Raw genomic sequence first — 23,862 nt, 5'->3', positions numbered from 1 at the left:
CCAGGCGCTACTCTCATAACTCATCACTCTGCCGCATCCTGGGAGTCCCACCGCATGAATCATTTACTATGTTGGCTTCAGCATGGCTCGGGGAAGAATTGTGCACCAGAACGAGCTGGATGAGATCATCTCATCAGCCGCAGCAGGTGCATGAGCAGGAACGTATGCACGCGAACTGTTCAGGAAAAATGTCACACTTACGGATCTGAGGGATCCTTTGTATTTTCGTTTAAACTCAATTTGTTTGAGATTTTGTATTTTCCAGAGTGCTTTCACATTGAACATTTCCATCGGTCCTAAAATGTCACCTTGAGCTGGCTGGACAGACTGGCCTCAGAGCAGCTGCTCAAGGTGATATGGGCAGTCAGTGGCCAAGCCGAGAATAAAACCGGACCTACCAACAACCTCCACTCCAGCAAAAGGAGACTATATTAGATTCAAAAATTTAATTCTAGAATACATTGCCCGCATCTATTTCTTCACTTACCTAGGTGAACGTAGCTAGACAGTTAACTGGCCCACCTATGTTATTTGAAGAGTGTGAAAGTGAGTGAGCGACAGTGTTTTTTGTGTAGATGTCACTCAGATAGTTAGATAATCTTATAAATCATCTGCTGCCTAGAACAAACACAAGGAGGGATTTCAAATTTCTTTATGTTTTCTATAGCTAAAAGTTAGCGGGATAGTCAAAGCAGTCAACGAGATTGAAAAAAGTTAACAACCCTCGTTAATCTTCAGAAGAGCAAGGAATGCAAAGGGATGGAGAGAATAGCTCATCTCCTTCTTAGGGATCCAGTCATGGAACACATCTTAATTAAGCATCTACTGTGTGCCAGGCCTTGTATTGGGAGGCCGGAATAGAGTAAGGGAAAACAGAGAGGAAAGGGGGCTCAGGGAGCCCCCAGTCTTTTGAGGGATGGAGGGATCAGCAAATGATCACAAAATCAATGTAGAAATACAAGTGGGCTAAGCCAGTGAGGGACAAGCTCTGCGGTGCTACCAGAGCGGACAAGGGGAAGCTCCATCTAATCGGGGAATTGGGGGAGCTCTCATGATGGGAGTCCACAGGGAACAGGGGTCTAAGGGAGAGTAGGTGTTAACCAAGGATGGGGCAGAGCAGAGGGAAGACTGTCCCAGGCAAAGACCCAGGAGGAAGTGGAGAGCAGAGTGAGAGACTGAAAGGGGCACAGTGTGGCTGCTTGACGGAGTAGGACGGAGAGTGGCCAAGTGAGGGGGGTTGCACCTCCCTGAAGGACAGGGGTACCTCCCCACAGGATGGGGGCAGCCCTCCAGCCCCTTAGGCAATAGTGTGGGTTTTGGTCTTGTGTCATGAATGTATTTGAATAGGAGCCTGGCATGGGCCGGGATGGAAACAGTGGTGGGAGGAAGGGTCTGAGTGTTCACATTTGCACTTTGAACAGATGCTTCTGCCCTTTGCAACCACATGGATGAACCTGGAGGACATTATGCTAAAGTGAAATAGGCCAGACACAGAAGGACAAACACTGCATGATCCCTTATATGTGGAATATAAAGGGGAAAAAAGCCAAACTCACAGTAACAGAGAATAGAATGGCGGCTACCAGAGACTGGAGTGTTGGGGGAAAGAGGAGATAAAAAAAAAAAACAAAGAAAGCAGAATGGTGGATACCAGGGGCTGGGCAGGGGTCATGAGGAGTTATTTTTACTGGATACAGAGTTTCAGTTTTGCAAGATGAAAAGAAGTTCTGGAGATGGATATTGGTGATGGCCACACAATATGAATGTATTTAATACCACTGAACTGCACACTTAAAAATGATTAAGATAGTTAATTTCATGTTATCAATACTCTACCACAATTTAAAAAAATGTAAAAAAAAAATTTAAAAGAAAAAAAGCAATATACTTTTAGAAAACTAAAAAAAAAAACAGAAAAGATGCTTCTGGCTACAAGTGAAGAAAGGGTTTGAGGACCTAGGGTAGAAGCCATGTGGTGTTAAAAAATGAGACAGATCTGTAGGGGCAGGTCCAGTGGCCTAGTGGTTAAGTTCACACGCTCCAACTCAGCAGCCCAGGGTTAGCAGCTGTGGATCCCAGGTGTGGACCTAGCACTGCTTGTCAAGCCATGCTGTGGCAGCACCCCACATAAAATAGAGGAAGATTGGCACAGATGTTAGCTCAGGGCCAATCTCTCTCAAACAAACAAAACTATGAGCTGGATCTGCATAAGCCAACATAGATAAACATTCAAGATATGTTATTAAGCATAAAAGCAAGATGCTGAACAGTATGTATAGAACAGTCCCATGTGTATGGGAGAAAATGGGGATTTATAGTGACGGAACACATCTGGAAGAATATGCAATAAATGGTTAACGGTTGTTACCTTTGGGGAGTGAAGTGGTGGTCCGGATAGGAAGATTAATTTTATTTTTCAAAAATCCTAGTTTATGCAAAAATGAGAAGCAAAGGGGCTGGCCCCGTGGCCGAGTGGTTAAGTTCCTGCGCGCTCTGCTGCAGGCGGCCCAGTGTTTTGTTGGTTCGAATCCTGGGCGCGGACATGGCACTGCTCATCAAACCACACTGAGGCAGCGTCCCACATGCCACAACTAGAAGGACCCACAATGAAGAATATACAACTACGTACCAGGGGGCTTTGGGGAGAAAAAGGAAAAAATGAAAAAAAAAAATGAGAAGCAAAGAATCCAATCAATTTGCATGACAAGGACTGTCCATATAACATAATCATTTCATGGGTTTCTTCCACCACTATTAAATTCCATGCATTTTGAGGAGAAGAGGCCCAGGACGTCCATCTCTACTCCTTCCACATCCCTTCCCTGGGTCCCCTGAGCTGTCTGTACAAAGCCTCATAGCAACTCTCGTCACGTATTATGACTCATCCATGGATTACGGGCTCCTGAGGGAGGGGCTGCTTCATTACCTTTGTCTCCTAGGCACTGCACTCAATGTCTGCCCATAAGAGGTCCTTGATTATTCATTGAACGCATAAATCCAAGACAGTCTATTTGCCTACTTCTCAACTGCACGATATCATTAATTCAATAGTTTAACCATAGATTCAACTGCTTGATATACATAAGTGGTCAACTGTTAGTCAGCAAGACTGACTGTAACTCTACCTGTATAAACCTTCCAGCTCCAACACAGGTGATACAAAACACACCACTATGTAAAGATTTATAGGAATTTTTAGTTTTAGACCTTGATTCTAGGAAGGCAAAATTTTATTAAAATCAAACAAGAAATTGTGATCAGTCCCAAGATGGTAAGAATGAGGGGGAGAGAACTAAAATCTGACCAGGGTTGTTTAGCTAGTATCCAGAACTTAAGGTCTCATTTGCCTCAGAATATGTATGAAACACCATAGCTGTCTGAATGATCCTTTTAGGATAGTTCTGGATCCATTTTCTTGACGGTTTTGATAAACCTGTGTGGTCTGCTAGATTTCTGCTTCTTTTTGCTGATTGGGTGGCAGATAACTTTAAAGAGGCAAATTTCTAAGAAACATTCATTATTGTAGTAAACACTGGGTGTAGGAGGCAGTCCTGAAATTGCTAAAATGGTATTGATTTGCATGTAAATTCCATTGACATTTCAGAATCTCTAGTGATGGCTGATGAAAAAGTCGATTTGTTTCCACATGCATCACCCTACACTGGGGAGGGCTCAGTTTTCAGTATATGCATGAACTCTAAGTGTGCATTTGTGAGGGTCCCATAAATATTTTATGCTGCATTTCTCTTTTCCATGTGCAATAGGAAACATCCTGCGGTGTTTTATAAGAGAAAAGGCAAGAAGAAGTATCTGCCTTATTATAATTTGTGCTTCCTGGCAGAGTAGGATGCTACTTTGAGGGTGGGTCCTATAATTCTAGAGCTAGAAGGAAGAACACTATTTCATTTAATCTCTCATTTCATGAACGATGAAACTGATTTCCAGAGAGATGAAGTGACTTTCCTCCTTGCGGTTGGTCGGGTGGCAGAAGCCCCAGGCTGGGAACCCACGTCCTTGTTTCTGAGAGCAGCACCTATTCTATTTACCGTATCCTGAAAACTTTAGTTTGTTTAAATCATGTTTATGCAAATACTCATTATAATGATTAGGATGATGCTGTAACAGGAAAAATTAATTCTAAGTCATCCCAAAATATTATAAATTTTAAGAACAAATGAGGGGAGCAATAAGACACTATTGATAGGGTGTTATGGCTGGCCGAATAATATCTCCCAAAGATGAATACATCCTATTCCCCAGAATCTGTGAATATGTTACCTTCCATGGCAAAAGAGACTCTGTGGAGGTGTTAAGTTGAGGATCTTGAGATGGAGAGACTGTCCTAGGTTAGGCAGGTGGACCCAGTGTAATCACAAGGGTCCTTGTAAGTGAAAGGGGGAGGCAGGAGCGTTGGAGGAGATGAGAGAAAGGAAGCAGAGGTCAGAGTGATGTGACTGCTGGCTCCAAAGATGGAGGAAGGGGCCAGGAGCCGAGTGGGACGAAGAAACAACTTTTGAGAAAAACGACTGTTGTTTTTCTGAGTTGTTGCCTAGACATTTTACAGTAGGGTCACCCTGCTCACACCCAGAGTCTGGACATTTAGATAAGGACTTGAGTTTAGGATTCCCATCCTAAGTTTCTGCTTTACTTTTCCTGGTACATCTTTTAAAATAACCACTTAGAGTTGAGCCCATGAAAAGTAAGTGACCTCTGCCCCAACCACCTTATAAATCATAGGTGCTTGCTACCCTGCTCTCTATCTCCTGCTCACTTGTGACCTGAGACAGAGGACTGCCTTTCCCCCAGCTCACGGCACCCCTCGCTTCTGGAATCTGGAAGTAGGCAACCTCATGACTCTATTTCCTTTGTGTGGGTGCAATGAAACATCGCCTTCAATCAAAACGACCCTATGGGTTTCACTTCCACAAAGTGGGGGCTCGGATGCTAGGCAAGCTACCTGCTGACCCTGTATGGGTGGCATGTGCCTCCTCATTCCGCATAATCTGATATTCTTAATTCAATACTCCAGCTCCGGCTTCTCAACACACCAAGCAATATGGGCAGCCTTTAGAAGCTGGAGAAGGCAAGGAAGAAGGTTCTCTTCTGGAGCCTCCTGGGGCCCCTTGTTTTCAGCCCAGGGGGACCCACTTTGGACTTCTGCCCTCCAGGACTGTAAGATGATAAATTCGTGGTGTTGTTTTAAGTCATTAAATTTGTGGTAATGTGTTATGTTACAGCCACAATAGGAAAATAATACAGGTTGTCAGTGAAGGTATCTGAGAAAGTGACACCTGAGCTGAGACCTGAACACTGAGAAGAAGACAGCTGTGTTATAATCTGAGGGGAGAGAGCTCCAGACATAGGGAACAGGACAGGCAAAGGCCCTGAAGGCAGGAATGAACTTGGCCTGTTGGAGGAAGAGAAAGCAGGACAATGTGGCTGAAGGGAAGTAAGTAAAATAGGGAGGCAGGCAATGTGGCCACCAGAGGCAGAGCTCAGGCTAATGGGAGGCTCCTTTACTGCCTTTGACAACTCCGTAGCCCTGCGATGCTATGGAGCTACATGGGCTGTGGCCCTCCTTCTTTTCTGTGTACATCTGAGCTTTCCCGTTGAGATCTACTGACTGGACCTTGTACCATGCAGGCACCTTCCTCTTGGTCTCTGCCCACTGCAGAAGAGCACAGATGTTCAGGGTTAGAAAGAGACCTCACAGGCCATGGGTTCCATAGTTCACACAGGACTGGAGGTCTCTTATATCTTCCCTGCCCACTGACAGGCCAGACTCTGCTTCCACTTCTGGTCTTTGGATCCACTCCATTTGATTCAGACCCAGTTGTCTCGATGCTGGCCACTGGCTCTAGCTACTTGTCATCGCAAACGTCATATGCACATTCTCCATTCTTACATTCAGGTGAAAAATAGAAACATCCAACACTGAGCCTGGCAGAGCCTAATCTGTGATGACATTTATTTTAATGCCTTTGGCCTAATGGAAAGGTGCAAATGAGCTCATTAAATGGAAAGTGCTTTTCTGGGCAAACAGAGAGCCCAAGTGTGGACTAGGATGTGTGGTGGGCCACACTGCTACCATGCCCTGGGCACGCATTGTCTAAAAAGATAACTGCCCGTGGTCAGTCCTCCCCAGGAGTAGCACATAGTATAAGAGCTACGGTAGCATAGGAAGAAAGAGAAAGGGCAACTAGCATTTATTTAGCACCTACTGCATAGCAGAAAACTGCACATATTTGCCTCCCTTATTCTGACAGCAACCTTCCTATTGCCATTTTACAAGTGAAAAAGACAAGGCTCTGAGAGGTAAATTTGTTACTCCAGGTCACACAGCTGGAATAGGACGGAGCCAGAACTTGAAGCCAATTTTTATCTTTGTTATTATTTCATCCTGTATATCTCTTGCCTATACTATCATCACCAGAAGGAAGTAAAATTTTAGATTTTTTATAATGATAGGATTCTACTTCCAAACTTCTTGAGGGCATCCTATGTGTTCCTGAGTTCTTATCCACACTCTCCTATATATTTATCATCACAATTAAGATTTGAAAGTTATAAGTAGGTATTACTCTGCCCCAAAGCACAAAATTATCATTTCACAGAATTACCAAGCTTTAGAACGAAAACTGCTCCCATTTTATGGATAAGTAAATTGAGGCTCAGCACAACTAAATGCAGCCACACAACGCGTGCAACGGCCAGCACAAGAACTGAGGTCCTGCTCACCCAGGTCTGGGGTCCCTTTCACCACCAGATCCCACCATTCTGGACTTGACATCCTACACCAAATCACAGCCCTTAGCATTTGTCCTATCGGAATCCTTTCTGTCTCTTTCTTCAGCAAGAGAGTATGTCTCACTCATCTCCAGCAAGGACCGTTGGTCCTAAGACCATTCTGTTTAAGAGCATTTGGGAAGGTTGAGAGGAGGCCTAACATAATTCCCTTCTTCCCCTCTCAATCTCTGAGCCAAGAGCAAAGACAAAGAGTCAGCATATAAGAGCCCAAATAGCACCTTTGGTACAGGTCATGTTGATGCTGGAGAAGGTGGGCCATATTCGTGGACAAGAAGGCTTTCCAATACTGCCACCCCCCACCTCAGACACACACGAAGAATTAGACAAGCCTGTGCAGCCAGGGGCAGTGCAGGGCCACCAGGGAGGGGCCTGCTCTTGAAACATGCACAGCATGGAGGAGTAGAGGCAGCAGACAGGCCAGCCCAGGAAGAAGACAGGGAGACACAGGGCTATGTATATGTATTTGCTCCCTTCCAAACTCACAGCAGATAAGCTGTCTTTTCCTGATCAAGAGTAGAGAAGGGAGTGAGAGAGGCCAGGAGGGAGTGTTTATGAAAGATGCCCCACCGCCTTGACTAATTCAAATGAGAAGAAACCTTTCAAAGCTGAGTTTTTAACAGTTTACAAAACAACGGAAAACCCAATTCCACATCAGTCCTCATCTTCACCTCAATCCTAGTAAACATATTATTTTGATGTATAAAGTCTTGATTGTGACATTTTCAAACTTCTGTTAGCTCATCTTTAGAGAACACTTAGCTGTAAGCAGCTCAGAATGCTTTTCAGATTTTCTTTTATTCCCATCGTCACTGGACGTTTCTCCAGGCAGTTGACGGAACCTAATATGTTTGAAGACACTTGAAGACATAAGTGCAAAGTGAGTTCACATTCTGTGTGTTTTTTTAAGTTTTCAGCACAAAGGCTCTATTTTTTGATACGATTCTAATGCTTCTCTGTTAAGCACATTTTTGGCTGTCTTAGCGGCAGTGAACTCTGGATGACATTGGCAAATTCTCATCCCGATGGAGAGGCTGGATTCCGACTCAGGAAGGAGTGGGAGCGGCATAACGCAGTGAGCGAAAGTACTCAGCTGAGACTCGGGGGGCATTGGTGACTCAGGTCATCCCTCTGGGCCTGACCACCTCATCTGAGAGTGACGTGGGGCTGGCTGGGCACAGTCAGCATCCTCTTCTTGTTGAACGAAAATGTGATGTCAAATAACAACAGCTGAGCTGCAGAAATACTTACGGATTTCACAGTTTGCTCCCACCCAGCCGTGTGGGCAATGGCAGGTATAACCATTGGGCTGGTCCAGGCAGGTGCCGGCATGATGGCAGGGGTTACTGTCACATTCATTGATGTCAATGTCGCACTCTTCACCTAGGGAGATACAGAAAAGCAGCAGAGACACAGCTGCACCAGAGGTTCTGTCACCCATCACTTCTCTGGCAAAGCAAAGAGCTGAAGATGGGGTCATGATCTCTAGCAACTGAGCCCCATTTGTTGTTTGTATAAAGTGCAGAACTCTCCCAAAATTCCAGACAAAGATCTTTTACTGAAGGAAAATTTTAAAAGAAAAGAAATGTTACTGGTAAAAAAAAGACCCCCTTTAGGCTATTGAACAAGTTAACTGAAGCCGATTCCCGTGTCTGAATAAACCTTTCAAGGTTTATTGGAAAAGCAAACTTGAGTGCCCGATTTTATTAAAGACATCGATTTTATTTTGGATTTAATCAGCTTAATCTTCTTATTTATTTTTCTGAAACTCCAGAAAGCTGAAAACTCACCAGTTTATGATGTTTTGTAGCCAAGTGTCTGAACGTGTGAGTCTGGACATCTGACTATTTTCTGTAGAATTCTAGGGCACAGCTGTATGCCTAGCCTGAGTCAAGTGGGAAAATTTATTCCGTTTTCCAAATCCCTGGATATGTTTCTGGGAGGGACTGAAATGCTCAGGAAGAGCATCAGGCCCACCTAAGGAGAGACGGTTGTGAAGTCTGGGGTTAACCTAAATATGACATAATCTCCCCTGGGTGACCCCACGGAAGCTGACATTCACTCGAGTCCGTCCTTCTCCCATAATAAAAAAGGTGACCTGGAGCTCCTGACCCTGCCTTGACCCAACATTTGAGACATCCTTGCCCCCTTGAGAGAGCCGAGTTTGAACAGACAAAGCAGGACATGGCCTGATGTCACTGTGGTCCAAACATCAACTTCCAGGAAATGGCTTGTTATTGAAAGTTACATGAACAAAGCCATCTTCGTGTGATTTTAAAGCCATACTATGAATCAATACAAAACGGGTAGGCTTCTTAAGCTTAAAAGCATTTCTTCAAAGCTAAATGGAAGAGGAGACTTCAAATTGAGGGAATCTCTCTGCAAGGGCTGAAAATGAGAAAAAGAAATTTTAAAAATATGCCTCCATTTGCTTAGTTAAATGTAAAAAGTGATCTAAAAAAGCTGTTAGCACTGCTAGAGTCATAGACAAAAGCAAGGGAACAATCAAATATTTTGTCTGTTTTCAAAAGGCAATACTTCAGTGTACCCTACTTCCAGGCTTACTTAACTAGCAGTAAAGTGCTTTTCTATCAGCTATTAGTTTGCATTGTCTTTATTAAACCACCATATGTCATTCACAGACCACTTCAGAGGGGGAATCTCACACTAAAACATTTCACGTCTGTTTCACGTCACATTCTTTGTGTACCTGGCATCTGACTATTTTATTTTTAAATTAAAATCTGTCAAACAAAACATTTACTACCTCTAGGTGCTACTAGGTTGATTATAATTCTGTAGTGTCGAAGTGAATTTGTTTACTGCAATAAATACAGTCATTTACATCAATAGGAAAGACACAAAATTGATTGCCTCTTACTCACCTATTTCAAAGGTTATCTTTCTATTAATGAGGCATTTCTCTGAGTGGAAAAGGGTATGACTAAACTATTACAAACAGCATTTCATGGTTGAAAAGACATATAAACAAGAATGTGCCAAGAAACGTTAAAAGGAAAAAATCAAAGGCCTTGACAAATACATACATCAGCACTACTTTCCAACCATTTAGGAAGACAAGCTTAACGGAGATATTGACTAAACAATAGCTTTCTTTAGCTGGCAATCTGAATACTGTGAATTCTGAAATAAGATGCCTTGTTGACTTTGTAGCAATAGCTACAGAAATGGTTACACTTCTACAGTCCAGCAACCCTCCAAAGCCCCATTCTGCTCCAGAAGTCCAATGTCAACGTCAAACTCTTCTAATCCTCTAAATTCTGGGCTGTCCCAGAGTTGTCAGTCCAGTTCATCCAGTCCTGCTGTGGTCCAGAAATTCCCTAGGGAGGTAAATGTCAAATTCAGGGTCCAGAGCACTCCTGATGCATGTTTTGGTTCTTGGAGTTCTAACATAGTTGGGAGAAGTACCAGATCCCTAGAATTGTCTGTTCTTGGGACCAACTAGATTGGAAGGCTTTGGTAGGAACAGAGAACAGCAGAAGAAAATAGGATGAACTCTTTCTGTTGACATTTATCAAATATCTAGGACCCAGGATCCAAAGGACTATGGCCCAGAGAAAATCCCAAAACTATCCCAGTCTGGCTTTCCTCACCGCAATGTTCTTAGAGCTACACTGGGGATTATATGACATTAGTTAAAGATACAAACTTCATGCCAGTCAGGGGTTCAAAGAGCTGGTAGCTATTTCCACATGTGCTCTGGCAGAACCCTGGAGTGACGCCCAGTTCTCAGATTCTTTTAGATGGACTCTAATGGCCTGTTTTACAGACTAACACTCCTACATTGCTGGTTGAATCAGTTATTCCCCCAACTGGCTTGCAGTTTGAAGCCTTCACTGTGTCACATGCTGGTGGTAGGAATACAGGGTGATTCTGATGGAGCCACTCAAAGAAAAATTTTAACCAGTAGACTCCAAAGATGACTGCTCTTCTCTGCCTTATGGTAATCATGCTTTCTACCATCAGTCTTACACAAAGTATTTGAAGACTTATTATGAATTATGGAGAGCAAGTTTGGTTTCATCTATGTTTCCCCATACTCAAGAGTATTATGTTTTTATAGGCATTTCAACACCCCACCATTCTACCTCCAAGCAATATATATTGTAGTTTATTTTAGTAGAAGAGTTCTTAGTATATTATGTCATCTTTCTCTACTCATAGTTGACTTAATAAATCTTTATGCTTTTACTGGCTTGAGCCAGATGACTTTTTCATTGACTTGCTTACTTTTTTAAAATTTGAGTTGGAGAAAAATCAATTACTTTTAAATCATTGTTGTGCTTGAATAACATTTGTAAAGAGAATACTAAATGAAATTTCTACTTGACTAAGGCTGGAAATCAGAGTCTGAACTTTAAATCTTTCACAATTGCTTTTCAATCTACCACTTTCTAAGAGGCAATATGTATAGTAGGTATGTATAATAGGTATCAACTTTGGCAGTATTTATGCAAATTTACAAGTGTGCTGTTTAATTCTGTATGCATTCCTCAGATAAATTAAAATGAAAAAAGATAAAAATATCAAAAGTCACTGCTGTTAGTAAATCCTTGGGTTAACAGAGCCCACACTGAATGATATTAATGACATTCATTATAATCATAGTACCTTGTATTAAATACATACCTACTACATTATAGGCACTGGACTGACTGATTTAACTATAACTCCTTCATATTTCACAAGCATTTCATTCCAGATGAAATAAAGCTAAAAAAGTATTTGGAACGTCTTCTACCATGATTGAGTAACTGGAACGTATCTTGCCCTCTCACTGTAAATAATTAGACAAGTGGATGAAATATATATTTAAAAAAAAAACTTTTAAGACATTAGACAACAGGAAGTGCGTGACTGTGATTGCTGAGAGAAGGAAACAAAACAGCTGAATACCATGATCATCCTGGCTTTCTGCCTGGAGCCCATTTAGAACACAATGGCTTCACTGAACCGAGGAGAACTGGAATTTGTGGAGGCTAAGGTAGCTGTATTTTGTAGGACAGACCACCGTAGAAGATAGAACCACTCAGAAAAAGAGCATCAGAACTACACTGCATCTGTTGAGTTTGTTTTGTGTTTCACTAAGTTGGAACTCCATAGGTCTGGCAACCAAGATGAAAGATGAACAGTTCCCACAGCTCACAGAAGACTGAGAAGTATTCAAACTCTCACAAGTCAGAAAGCAGATATTTCACTGATCACCCAGTGCATCCATTGAGGAAAAGGTCACAGCTTAGTAGTAAGGCACAACTAACCTTAGGCTAAGGCTACTGTAGACTCACCCCCCAAAATATAAAAACAAACCTTGAAAGGATGGATCACATTGGCAAGTAACTTACCCACCTGCCACCAAAAGGCTAGCACTTTTACAAGAAAGATAATAAATCCAACCACTCAACAGCTTAACTCACAATGTCCAGCATCCAAACAAAAATTATTGGATATACAAAGAAGCAGGAACATGTGACCAGAAGAAAAATCAGTCAAAGACACAATCCAGGACTAACTGATGATGGGAGTAAACATGGATTTTGTTCAAACTGTGAAGGAAAACAAGAAAAAAATGAGGATAGAAATGGAAGCTACAAGAAAGAACTGAATGGAACTTCTAAATGTCAAAAATATATCTGAAATTAAAAACAAAACAACACTGAGTGGTCATAACAGTAGATTAGATGCTGCAGAATAGAAGATTAGTAAACTTGAAAACGGAGCAATAGAAGCTAGACAAAGTGAAGCTCAGGAAAAACAAGTTGTTTTTAAACTGAACAGAGACCCAGTGACCTGTTGTACAATTTTAAGTAGTGTAACACAGATATAATTAAAGTCTCAGGAAACGGAGAGGGGGCAAGGCACGGGGCATAAAATAGTACTTGGTAGAATAATGGCTAAAAATTTTCCAAATTTGATGAAAACAATAAAACCATAGATCCAAGAAGTGCAACAAACCACAAGTAGGATAAACACCAACAAGACCACATTAAGGCACATCACAACCAATTTGCTAAAAGCCGATGATAAAGGAAAAAATTCTAAAACAGCCAGAGTGAGACATCTGCTTCCAAAAAGATGGAGCAGATATATTTTTCCTAGTCCTCCCACTAAGCACAAGTGAAAACTTTGGACCTCATATATAAATCAAACATGAGAAGATTCTAAGAGGTCAAGAGGAGACAGACTGGCTTGGAACCTCAGACCCAAGGAAAAATTTGATGCTGAGCTCCCTGAGTTTTCTTTTGGCCTCATATATTCCAGGCTAGGTACTGAAGAAGCCAGCAACCCAGAAATGCCAAAAGGTGCAGAAAAAAGAAGTCCCAACAATGTAACACACTTAAAAAAAATCCATAGAGGTGCTGGCCCCCTGGCCGAGTGGTTGGGTTTGCATGCCCTGCTGCAGGCGGCCCAGTGTTTTGTTGGTTCAAGTCCTGGGCGCGGACATGGCACTGCTCATCAAGCCAGGCTGAGGCAGCATCCCACATACCACAACTAGAGGCACCCACAACGAACATTATGCAACTATGTGCCAGGGGGCTTTGGGGAGAAAAAGGAAAAAATAAAATCTTAAAAAAAAAAAAAACCCATAGATGAAAGAGAAAATCTAAAGAAACGTAAAAACAAAAACCACATTAAAATGAATTAAAATGAAAATACAACATAAAATGTGTGGGACACAGCCAAAGAAGTGCTGAGGGGGTAATTTATAGCACTAAATGTGTACATTAGAAATGAGGAAAAGTCTCAAATCAATAATCTAAGGATCTACCTACAGAACCTAGAAAGAGAAGAGTAAAATAAACAGAAACTGAAAAAGCCGGTCTCCTAAGGTAAGGGTGACATTGGATCGAGAATATAATGAGATATCAACGATTTGCCTAATTCACTCCACTCAGTCAATTATGGAGCTTTTGAGCACTTAATAGTTGGCCAAGAGTAAATCTGGCCAAACCTCAGCTATCCTGAAAGAGTATTTGGTTCCAAGGTAGCAACTCAAAGAGTTAGAGGCACCGTTATTCCTTGCACAGTGGTCGTTAACATTTTATCAGCCTCTCCCATGGAATGCTAGTTCTCAGAATACAATAGCTTCTTTTTTAAGGGAAAAAAAAGGTTCTATGATCAAATGTATTCGGAAAATAAACAAAGGCAAATAAGATTCTTTACTGTAAGACCTTTCAGAGCCTTTAGTATGTGGACATCCTTTATGAATCTCCACACGGCATGTACCAGGTACCAAATCTATTTGGCCACAGGTCTTTTTTCCATGGAGCATCTCATGGGACCAGTGTTCTGCAAAATGCGTTAACAGTACAACTCTCCAAACAACTTTGGGAACTATTATATGGTCCTCCGCAGTCTGAAAAATTACCAAGGCTGAACCGAAATGGACATTTGTTGTTTTCAAAGGCCAGTTAATGTTTGAACCTACTTCAGTGGAAGGGTCCTATTGCTCCCTGTGATCAGAGAGAGTATCATGAAGAAACACCTGTGGTGGATCTGCAGGCTAGAGTGTAGGGTTGGCAGGGTGGGGGTGCAGAGGGGACTGGGAGGCAGGAGATAGAGAAGAACATTATTGAGAAGAGCCTGGCGTGGGGTATTCAGGAATCAAGCAGACAGGGGGCCCAGGACAAGACTGGAAAGGCTGGGATCTTGATGATCCAGTGAAGGGTTTTGATCTTTTTTTAAAGACAATGCAGTGGCAATAGGTGATTTTAAGTAGGGAGTGACAGGATTAGATTTTCATTTGGTAGGGTCCCCACAGTGTGGAGAATATATTATGGGTGAAGGGGAATGGGTGTGGGGAGACCAGTTAGGGGAGGTTGTGCTAGTGCAGAAGGGAGGTGAAAGCAGGCTGCTGCTGGCTCTGGGAAGAAGTAAGAGGATCAAGGAGGTTTTGAGGACTCCCTGGATGCAGGTAAGGGGAAAGGAGAGGAGGGTACCAAAATCACTCCCCAGTTTCTGACCAGAGCAACTTGAGGCAGTAAATACCATTTAAAGAGCTAGCAAATACATAAGGGAGGACAGGAGAGGAAAACCTATGAGTCTGACGTGTCTTCGAGAGACATCCAAGAATGAATGCTGACTAGGCAGTTGGAGATTTGCTAAATATTCTGGAGAAAAGATTGCATTTTATCTCCCATATCAAGATAAATTTCAAATGGATTGAAGATTTGCATCCATGAAATTAACTCATACATGATTAGAATAATATAGAAGAATATTTATGAAATCTTGAACTATAGGATCTTTCTAGTATGAAACAACAAGAAACCAAAAGGAAATATTAAGGTTTAATTACATAAAATTAAAATATGATATATAGAAAACAAAACAAAACACTATATGTATTTAAAAGGTAAATGAGACTGGAAAAATATTCGCAATCTATAGCAGACAAAACATACTATACTTATTAAAAAGGGCTATTTCAAATCAAGAATAAAGATTAACATGAATAGTCTGGTAGAAAAGGAAACAAAGGATACTGAATAGGGAGTTCAAGAAGAAACACAAATGTCCATAAATATATTTTCAAAGTATTTAATCTCATTAAGAACCAATGATTTACAAATTAAAACAACCCTGAAATGGCATTTTTGGCCACCAGAATGACAACTCTCAGTATGTGTGTGAGTACAAGGAAATAGACGCTCCTGTGCACTCTTGGTAGAGTGAATATTAGTACAAGATTTTTTCCTGGAGAGCAATATGGAAATAGCTAAGTATTCTTCTGGACCCAGGGATTCTATTCCTGGGAATTTAGCTTAAAGAAATAATCAGAAAAGTACGCAAAGATGTACATATAAGAATATCCATTGCAGTGCTATTTATAATAAGGAAAAGTTCTCAACTCCTCAAAAAACTGAATTGAGGATGGGTTAAAAAAAAATCATGAGACATCACATAATGGACTACAGGGCAGCCAGTAAAAATAATAAAACAGAAGCATATTTCTTGATGTGGAGTCATTTTTATGATATATTTTTAAGTGAGAAGTAGATTACAATATACTATGAGCAATATGATTCCTTTTATGTTCAAATTTCTGCATTTACAGCATATACTAGTTATCACGCGCACACAGACCCTCAGGAAAACCCCTGGATATACGTATCAAAGTGCTCACAATGGTTGTCTCCTAGTGGTGCAATTTTAAGTGGTGTTTTTTTTTCCTATAGCACTATATTTTCTAATCTTTCTTCCAAGCCTTTTATTATTCAAGGGATAAAAATGTCTGGGGAAAAAAAACAGGATGCTTTTCCAATATTATTTTTGCATCATCCATTGATGAGTATAAATGTCTGTGTGTGTTTATAAACCAGTCAGCAAAACAAAACCATCTGCGAATCATTTTCTGGAGTGAGCCCACTTCCCAGTCCCGGGAAAACCCAAAAGGAAAACACAGGATGTGACACACATAAATAGAAAGAAGATCAGAAGTTGCTTCTCCCACATCTTGACTATTGGCGTCTTCCCTAGAAGCACACATGGGGCTCCCCTGGGATGGACGGGAGGCCCAGGCTCTGTGAGACTCTCCAGGGCTTGGGAGGTGGCCATAGTGGCTTAGTCGGGAAGAGGGAGCCCATAAGGTGCTCTCCAGCCAATGATAACATGTTCTCCTGCAACTTAAACCCCCACTTTCTTCTATGGGCACCTTAAATGTCAACTGTTCCCAACTTGCAAACCAGAGTGACCCCAATGCTTCTGTTGGTTGAGCAAAGCTCTGAAAACGTTGTCCTACACTCTCCATTTCAGGACTCCTGGGTTCTGTTGGAAAAGCAAAGGATGGAATCTTTTCTACCCCAGTGGTTCACAGTTCCTTCTGAGAATCTGATGAAGATTTGAGAGGCTCCCCTTAGTAACATTTCACATCTGTTTTTGGAGATTCACAAACTCCCTGAAGCCCATGGGGTTGACTTAGAAGGAGCCCCGGTTAAGCTGGATCCCCTAGTCTAGAAGCGACGCTTCCCATTCAGACCTCAATGGCCACCAAGGCTCCTCTTGAACCCAGCTCTGTCCTGCCTGCCTGCTCTGGCCTTGGGCAGTTGTCTCTCCTCATTCCACTCTCCCTCCCTACACCTGTCATGTCTACCTTCATTAATAATCAACCCTGAACCTGCAGTATTTCCTCCTGACTTCCCATCACCACCACCTCTCTTCATTTTTCAAAATCCGGTCACTGTTATATCTTTCAGTAAAAATAAACGTTGTGGCTGGATGCAATTTCTGCAGAAGACATGACTGATCTTCCCTCTCCCCCTCTCACTTCCATTAACACCGAAACTTTTCAGGTTAGTGTAATGGCTCATGTCTCATGTTTCAAAGCTACAGCTCTGGAATTTTATAGAGAGGCGGTCTCAGCAAGTCTACGTGCAAAGAGTGATTTCAGAAGAGTCCCACTTAACGACAAACAATTGTTTTACAATAGATCTTCATCTGAGCAATGCCTGCTTATGTTTTGCAGCGGTTTTCATATTTTGCAATAATGTATGCCTAGAGGTTTCTAGGCTTATTTTTAACAGTTGCAATCTCAGGGATTTTGTGGTAAATATGAAAACACAGTTTCCAGATCACTTGCCTGTAAACCCTGGAGCGCAGACACATGTGCCATTGAGGCCTTCGCTGTCACAAGTGCCTCCATTCAGACAGCTGACGTTAGCGCAGGGGTCCTTGTACGATTCACAGTGGATTCCTGCCAGGAAACAGACACAGAGGGGTGACTCATTAAGGACGCTCCAGCTCGCATGGCTGGGGACAGCCTGGAACAGTGTGGAAGCAGATCCTGGAGGTGGTGTGTGTATGTGCCTGTGTGTGTGCTTGACTTTAGGTTGTTGTAAAGACCCGCCTTATGAGAAAACAACAAATTTAATCCCTACTCATAGGTCCCACTATAAAGTCTTTTATCTGTACTTTCTCTGACCACATGTCCCAAAGCCTGGAGAACAGAAAGTTAAGACCTTGAAAAATAAAATTTATCAGTGACAAATGCTTTCTAAGTCTCCAAAAGAAACAGAAAATCGCCAGGCGGCCTTCATAAAATGTCCATATAATGGATAAGCAGCTGCCTGAAGGTGAAGATTTAGAGTCAGATATTTAAATGAGCCCCAGTTCTACTTCAGAGAACTGGTGGGGGTAGGGGAGAGAGAGCGAGCCGCTTGGTACTTAGACTTTATTCTTAAAAACCAAATCTGTTCACCGTGTACTAAAGTTAACATGTGTTGTACACAACTATATTCCAGCCCCTCACACTGTGCTTTATGTCTAACTTGACCCTCACAACAACCCCATGAGACAAATACTCTTCTTCCCCCATTTTATGGATGAGGAAAGAATGCAAGGTCACAAGGCTGGTAGTGGAGGGAGCTGAGATCTGAAAGCGCAGGCTTTCTGAATCTGAGTCTGTGCTCGCTAAGTAGTTTCCTGAGAGGGAGCTCAGACTGGCCATGGAAATACACACAATTCTGTGTAGCTGAGCACCCGTTTAACAAAAAAGAAGCATTAGAAGAATCTTCATAGCAAAAACAGTCAGTTTCCCATCAGTAGAAAAAAGAAGTTTATGTGTGCACGCATGAATCTAAATGCCTGAAGTGGGACCGAGGAGAATGGATTACTTTGACTTACACATGATATATTTCTATATCGTTGGAATTTTTTTACGAGTACATATTATTTTATAATTCTATTAAAAACTTTAAAACATACAACGCTATGCCAAAGGTAGGATTTCTGCTGTTGCTCCACTGGAATGCCAAGATGGTTGAATGGATTAATCCCTCTCTCACCCCCCATCGTTTGGAGAAGAAGATAGATTGCAGTATATTCTGTATAAGAATGTGTATAATGATATGCTTGTCCTTCCCGACAGCCTCGCGAAAAACAAGCATAAAGCAAGTTGTAGCCAAATGGGATTTACTTAATGTGCTCTCCACTTACTACTTAGCTATATTGGGCAAAGGAGTGCCACACCCAATGACTCATCATTTAGTCACTGAAATTATTCTTGCTGGGATTTTTTCTCTCCTTTCTTTTTCAATGCCTTAAGAAGTAGGGCTCAAGAAGGAGGAAAAACCTGTAAGAGGAAATAGAAACAGAATTGCCTATCTGTAGTCACACTAATGACTTAGTTGAGTCTGGTAAAGTATTTTAGCATGGATAGCTTTCCATTCCTTTTTACCTTTTGGCCCTCAGAGCCAACCCGAGAACCATATTCGGACAGATATTTTTCTGAAGTGCCTTTCAGATTTCTGTCTTACTTTTTTCCCTGCAACCATGACCCTGATCCCACGGTGTCATGCTGGTGGGACAGGGCCCCTTGAAGCCATGTCCTAGCTCCCTTCCTGTCTCAGTGACTTGAATCAGCCTCCCTGACTTTCACCATCCTTAACCAACCCTCTATTCATGATAATATAAAAGCTCAAACTCCTTTAAAGATTAGCATAAAATTGGTAACTCTTCTTCACTTGGGTGTGATGGCTTCTTCGCCCAGAAATCTCTGTTTTCCCACTGATTCCCAAACAGCATGGGCTCAATTGAAAGAATAAAATGCAAAAGAACCTTTTCTGCTTCAAAGTGTGTATCAAAAAACAAGGATTCACATATTTACAAGTTCCCATGGGGCTCATCAATGAGAAACAGGTGACAAAGAAGGCTTTCAGTTGTAATGGGAAATAGAGCCATATGCAAGGTTCAGAGATGTCTGAAATAAAAAAGGTTTCCATTAGATCTAAAGTAAGAACAATCAAGAATGATCTTTACCGTGTTTCTAGTAACACATTAGCCAGTGTAGCCTGTATGATATTAATATAACTAATACATTAACACACAAATTACCACATTTTTCAAATAAGGCTGAAAAGTTAAGTCTAGGCTAAGTATTTAAACATCTTGACCTTAAAAGCCTTCAATAAGATAGATTTGATGAAAACACCCAAGATAATAAGCAATTTCAACCTTTTGGGTGGGTTTTTTGGCAATAATTTTATCCCTTGTTCCTTCTCTTTTTCAAAAGATAAGATATTCGGCCGCTTGAGATCCACCAAGGGTTTTCTGGCAGCAAGATCAGATACGAGCTAATCTTCACAGAAACACGATGACTATGAGGCAAGATGGTCTTAAAAGTCCCCAGTGAGCACTTTGGTTACTCATATTTCTATACTCCAAGCCCTGCTAATCCCTATATAAAAAATATTTGTCATATTGCTCAGCTTGTCCATTAGAGCTGAACAACTATGAACTGGAAACCTTAACAACAGAGCACAGACGGTCATGAACACCACTGACGGGCCAAAGTCGCCCTCACTCGAGCCCTCCTCCTCAGGCCCCCTGGGCCCCATCTTCCTGCACTCCTCGCCACTCTCCAGGGGTCCTAGGCCCTTGCACAACACTGAGGTTGGGCATCCTGTTTCCTCCGACAAAAGCACCCCCCCGTCACCCTCTCCTGCAAGCTGGTCTTCACCTAGCACATTCTATCTGTCAAAGCCCAACTCAAACACTCTTTCTCTGGAAAACCTGAACCTGACTCTCCCAAGACTGGACTCCATTCTTCTGCCACTGTCATCGAGAGCATGCTGAGATTCACGCTGTGACAGAGGTTACTGTGTCACATCAGAACTTAGCTGTTCTCCTGTCTGAACTCCCCACTAATCTCTGAGGTCTTTTAGAGCAGAGGCCATATCTTAATAGTGGAATAAATTCTGGACAGACCACCAGAATCCTGTCCTTTCAGGAGGGGCGATGGTCAGTGTACTTTGGCTGACACACAGGTAGGACTGCCAGAGTGGGAAGCCATTCCAAATCTGCCTCAAAAACACCCTATTTTGTCAGCGGAAACCAGGTTCACACTTCAGACTGAGTCTGTGGAATGACACACGCATCACCGTTGGCAAGGGACGCAGCACGCACTATGACGAAACTTATGTTTAGTCTCCGGCAAAAATAAACTGTAATTCAGTCAAAGCTAATAAAAATTCATACTTTTTGTATTAAGGGATAGAGAGGCAATGTTTCTGAAAAGATCTCTATTTCAACAGGGCTCTTTATAGAAGTTAATTTTAGAATTAAAACCAGCAAAAATTCAAAGAGTAGTGCGCCAATTATAAATCTTTGTTGTCATCATGATTTAGTCATAATTAATATTTTGAAAACTGAAAATCATTATTTTATCTCCAGGAAAATTAAACCAGGTAAAGAAAACTAACTTGAAGTGTTCTTTGAACTTAATATCTGCCTTAAGACATCATCTTATTTTATTCAAACATTTCCTCCACGAAAATTTTTCCAGTATTTCAACTCCCACAGAACTCAACCTTTCCTAAAGTATTTCAGAAATTACAACTGACATCTTGACCTTAGCCTCATTCTTCCTCATGGGTCCCAGTCTCAGTCTGCTTTTCTAGTTAAATAACAGCCTGAAAAAGAAAGAAACTCTGACTTCTCCATTTTTGTATCTATCCCACTAATTAAGAAGGGCTGGGTGCACAAAATATACAGAAATTCTTGTTCACTGGTTACAAAGAGGAAATAATTCTAGCCAACAAAGAAAGAATTCTCATCTTTTCAACTATAAATTTCTGTAGACTTTAAAAATAAACAATTAGGTATAACGTGATCAAACTCATAACCCAGTGACCTCATTTCTGAGACCCTATCCCCACCAAAAAAATCCAGAAAGTATGAAAATCACGTGAAGAAAGATGTTCATTCTAGAATTACTCATCATAGCCTCACATTAGATGCAACAAGGGAATGGATAAATACTCTACCATGGGAACATTACATAGTCATTTAAAATAGAACTAGGAAGATGTCCTAGCAATTTCTAAATCAAATGTGATATAATGTTAAGTACGAGCAGAACAAAACAAAATTGTAGGTATACTTGATTATAATTCTAAAAACATGGATATTAAACATTAAACACTAAAAAAAGGATGGAAACAACACAGATGATCATTGCTCCTGTATTCTGTTGTATAGCTATGAGCTATCTAGAACTTTCTCTTTTTCCTAAATTTTTACCATTGTTGCTAGGTTGTTTTCATAATCAAAAATTGAAGTATTTTCTTTCTAATGTTTGTTACCAAAAATTCCAAATGAGTGTACTGTTGATCATTTAGTTTGTTCTGCTAGAAGTAAAAATCAACACAATATGGGGCAATAACTTGACTTTTCAACAATACGAGGGTATGAACACTAACCAGAGTCTTAAAAGTCCCGTCATGAGCTAGCTCTGAACCAGTCTGGAAGGAAGGACCAGCATTTCAGTACATCTGAAGGAAGGTTACTCTGAGACTTTCTATGCATTTTTGCTTCAAACAATTTCATGATTCACAGTGGAAACTTACTAAGAAAATGTTCAAGTTGGTTTCCTTTACTTAATTAGTGTGTTAAGAAGCAGTTTCAATTCAAGATAGCTATCGAGTATTTTCTTTTGCAAGCCACTGTATCAAGAGATGCTGAGAATTTAAAAAAAAAAAAAGAGGCTATAGAGTTACTGCCTTTCAGGAGATTATGATTTAGTGTAAAGGAGAGGAAAGTCCAAAGCCAGAAGGAATTGACTACGAGGCTGACCATAATCATCATAGCAAACACAGAGAAAATGCTGGGAGGGTTCAAGGAGGGAGAAACCACATCTCAGACAATGGATGTAGTCACAGGATTGGACAAAGGCAAAGAGGAGGAGAGAAAAAGGAGCCAAGAAGGAAACTCTGGGGACCAACCACAACCATGGTGTCCAGAAGACACGGATTCAGTGAGGGCCAGAGGGAAGAGTCAGAGCGCAGGAATGGAGCTGCAGAAGCTATAGCAGGGCAAGTTTCAAGAGGGACCCAGTGATGAGTGGAGCAGAGAGTCAAGAACCCGGAAATGGAAGCTGAAGGAGAAGGCTTCGGGGATTTCACCGAAAAGTCTTCAGTTAGGTCACCACTAAATCCATTTTAGCAGGTGTGGACAAGACCCAAACTGAAGAAGTTAAGAAAAGAATAAAAATTAAGGAAATAGAGGTGTTGTCTATACCAACTGTAAGGCAACTTGGTTGTAAAAGAAAAAGGAGGAAAGGAGGAAGTAAGTAGAGGAGGAGGTGAAGCCAAAGAAGAGTGGCTTTTTACCAATTCACATGGAATTTATTTACAACTGTGAGTAAGAGCATTTCTTTTTTCTGTTTAGCAGCCCATTTTTTCTAGCACCATTCATTAAAAAAGAATTCCCTTCCCATTCCTAGCAGTTCCTCTTTAAGAGTCATGCACTATTACAGACAATGGTTTCTGGGCCATTATTCAGTTTGGGTGAGCTGTCCATTCTTGCACCCATAACACGTGAATCTAAAAATAATTGTAGCGTTATAATGGGTTTTAACATCTGGCAGAATTTCCATCTCATTACTTTCATTTTTCAAAACATTCTTAGCTATAATTGCCTGACTTCCTATTGCACTCTTTCTTTTCAGGAAGTTATATTCATTCATTCATTCATTCATTCATTTTTTGCTGAAGAAGATTAGCCCTGAGCTAACATCTGTGCCAGTCTTCCTCTATTTTGTATGTGGGATGCCACTATGGCACAGCTGATGAGTGGTGTAGATCCATGACTGGGACCCAAACCAGCCAACCTGGGCAGAGCGCACCAAACTTCACCACTACACCACAGGGCTGGCCCTCTTATTTGTCTTTTGAAACATAAAACAGTAAAAATCACCACTTAAAAAATACGTATGCTGGGGCCAGCCGCGTGGCTGAGTGGTTAAAATTCCACACACTCTGCTTCGGCGGCCCAGGTTCATGGGTTCAGATCCCTGGCTTGGACCTAGTCCACCCATCAGCCATGTTGTGGAGGCATCCCACATACAAAACAGAGGAAAACTAGCATGCATGTTAGCTCAGGGCTAATCTTCCTCAAGCGAAAAAAAGAGGAAGATTGGTAATGGATGTTAGCTCAGGGTGACTCTTCCTCACCAAAAAAAAAAAAGTATATAAAGTAAGGAGTTAAAATTCCAACTCTCCCCACAACATATCACTTATCCAAGTTCTAACTCCAGAGGTAAGC

General features: G+C 41.5%; 1 protein-coding gene across 1 annotated transcript in view; it reads right to left on the bottom strand.

The window, feature by feature from the left end:
* The window catches only part of DNER (delta/notch like EGF repeat containing), a 301,418-nt gene that overhangs the window by 12,713 nt on the left and 264,843 nt on the right, over positions 1-23,862 (bottom strand). The window contains exons 10-11 of the mRNA XM_046642873.1: positions 17,402-17,515; positions 8,056-8,187 (exon numbers count right to left, since the gene is read on the bottom strand). Of these exons, the coding sequence (XP_046498829.1) occupies positions 8,056-8,187; positions 17,402-17,515 (246 nt within the window). The remainder of the gene's footprint in view (positions 1-8,055; positions 8,188-17,401; positions 17,516-23,862) is intronic.

This window comes from Equus quagga, chromosome 17 (genome assembly GCF_021613505.1).
Source record: "Equus quagga isolate Etosha38 chromosome 17, UCLA_HA_Equagga_1.0, whole genome shotgun sequence".
Lineage (NCBI taxonomy): Eukaryota > Metazoa > Chordata > Mammalia > Perissodactyla > Equidae > Equus > Equus quagga.
This window is presented reverse-complemented; position numbering and strand designations above follow the sequence as displayed.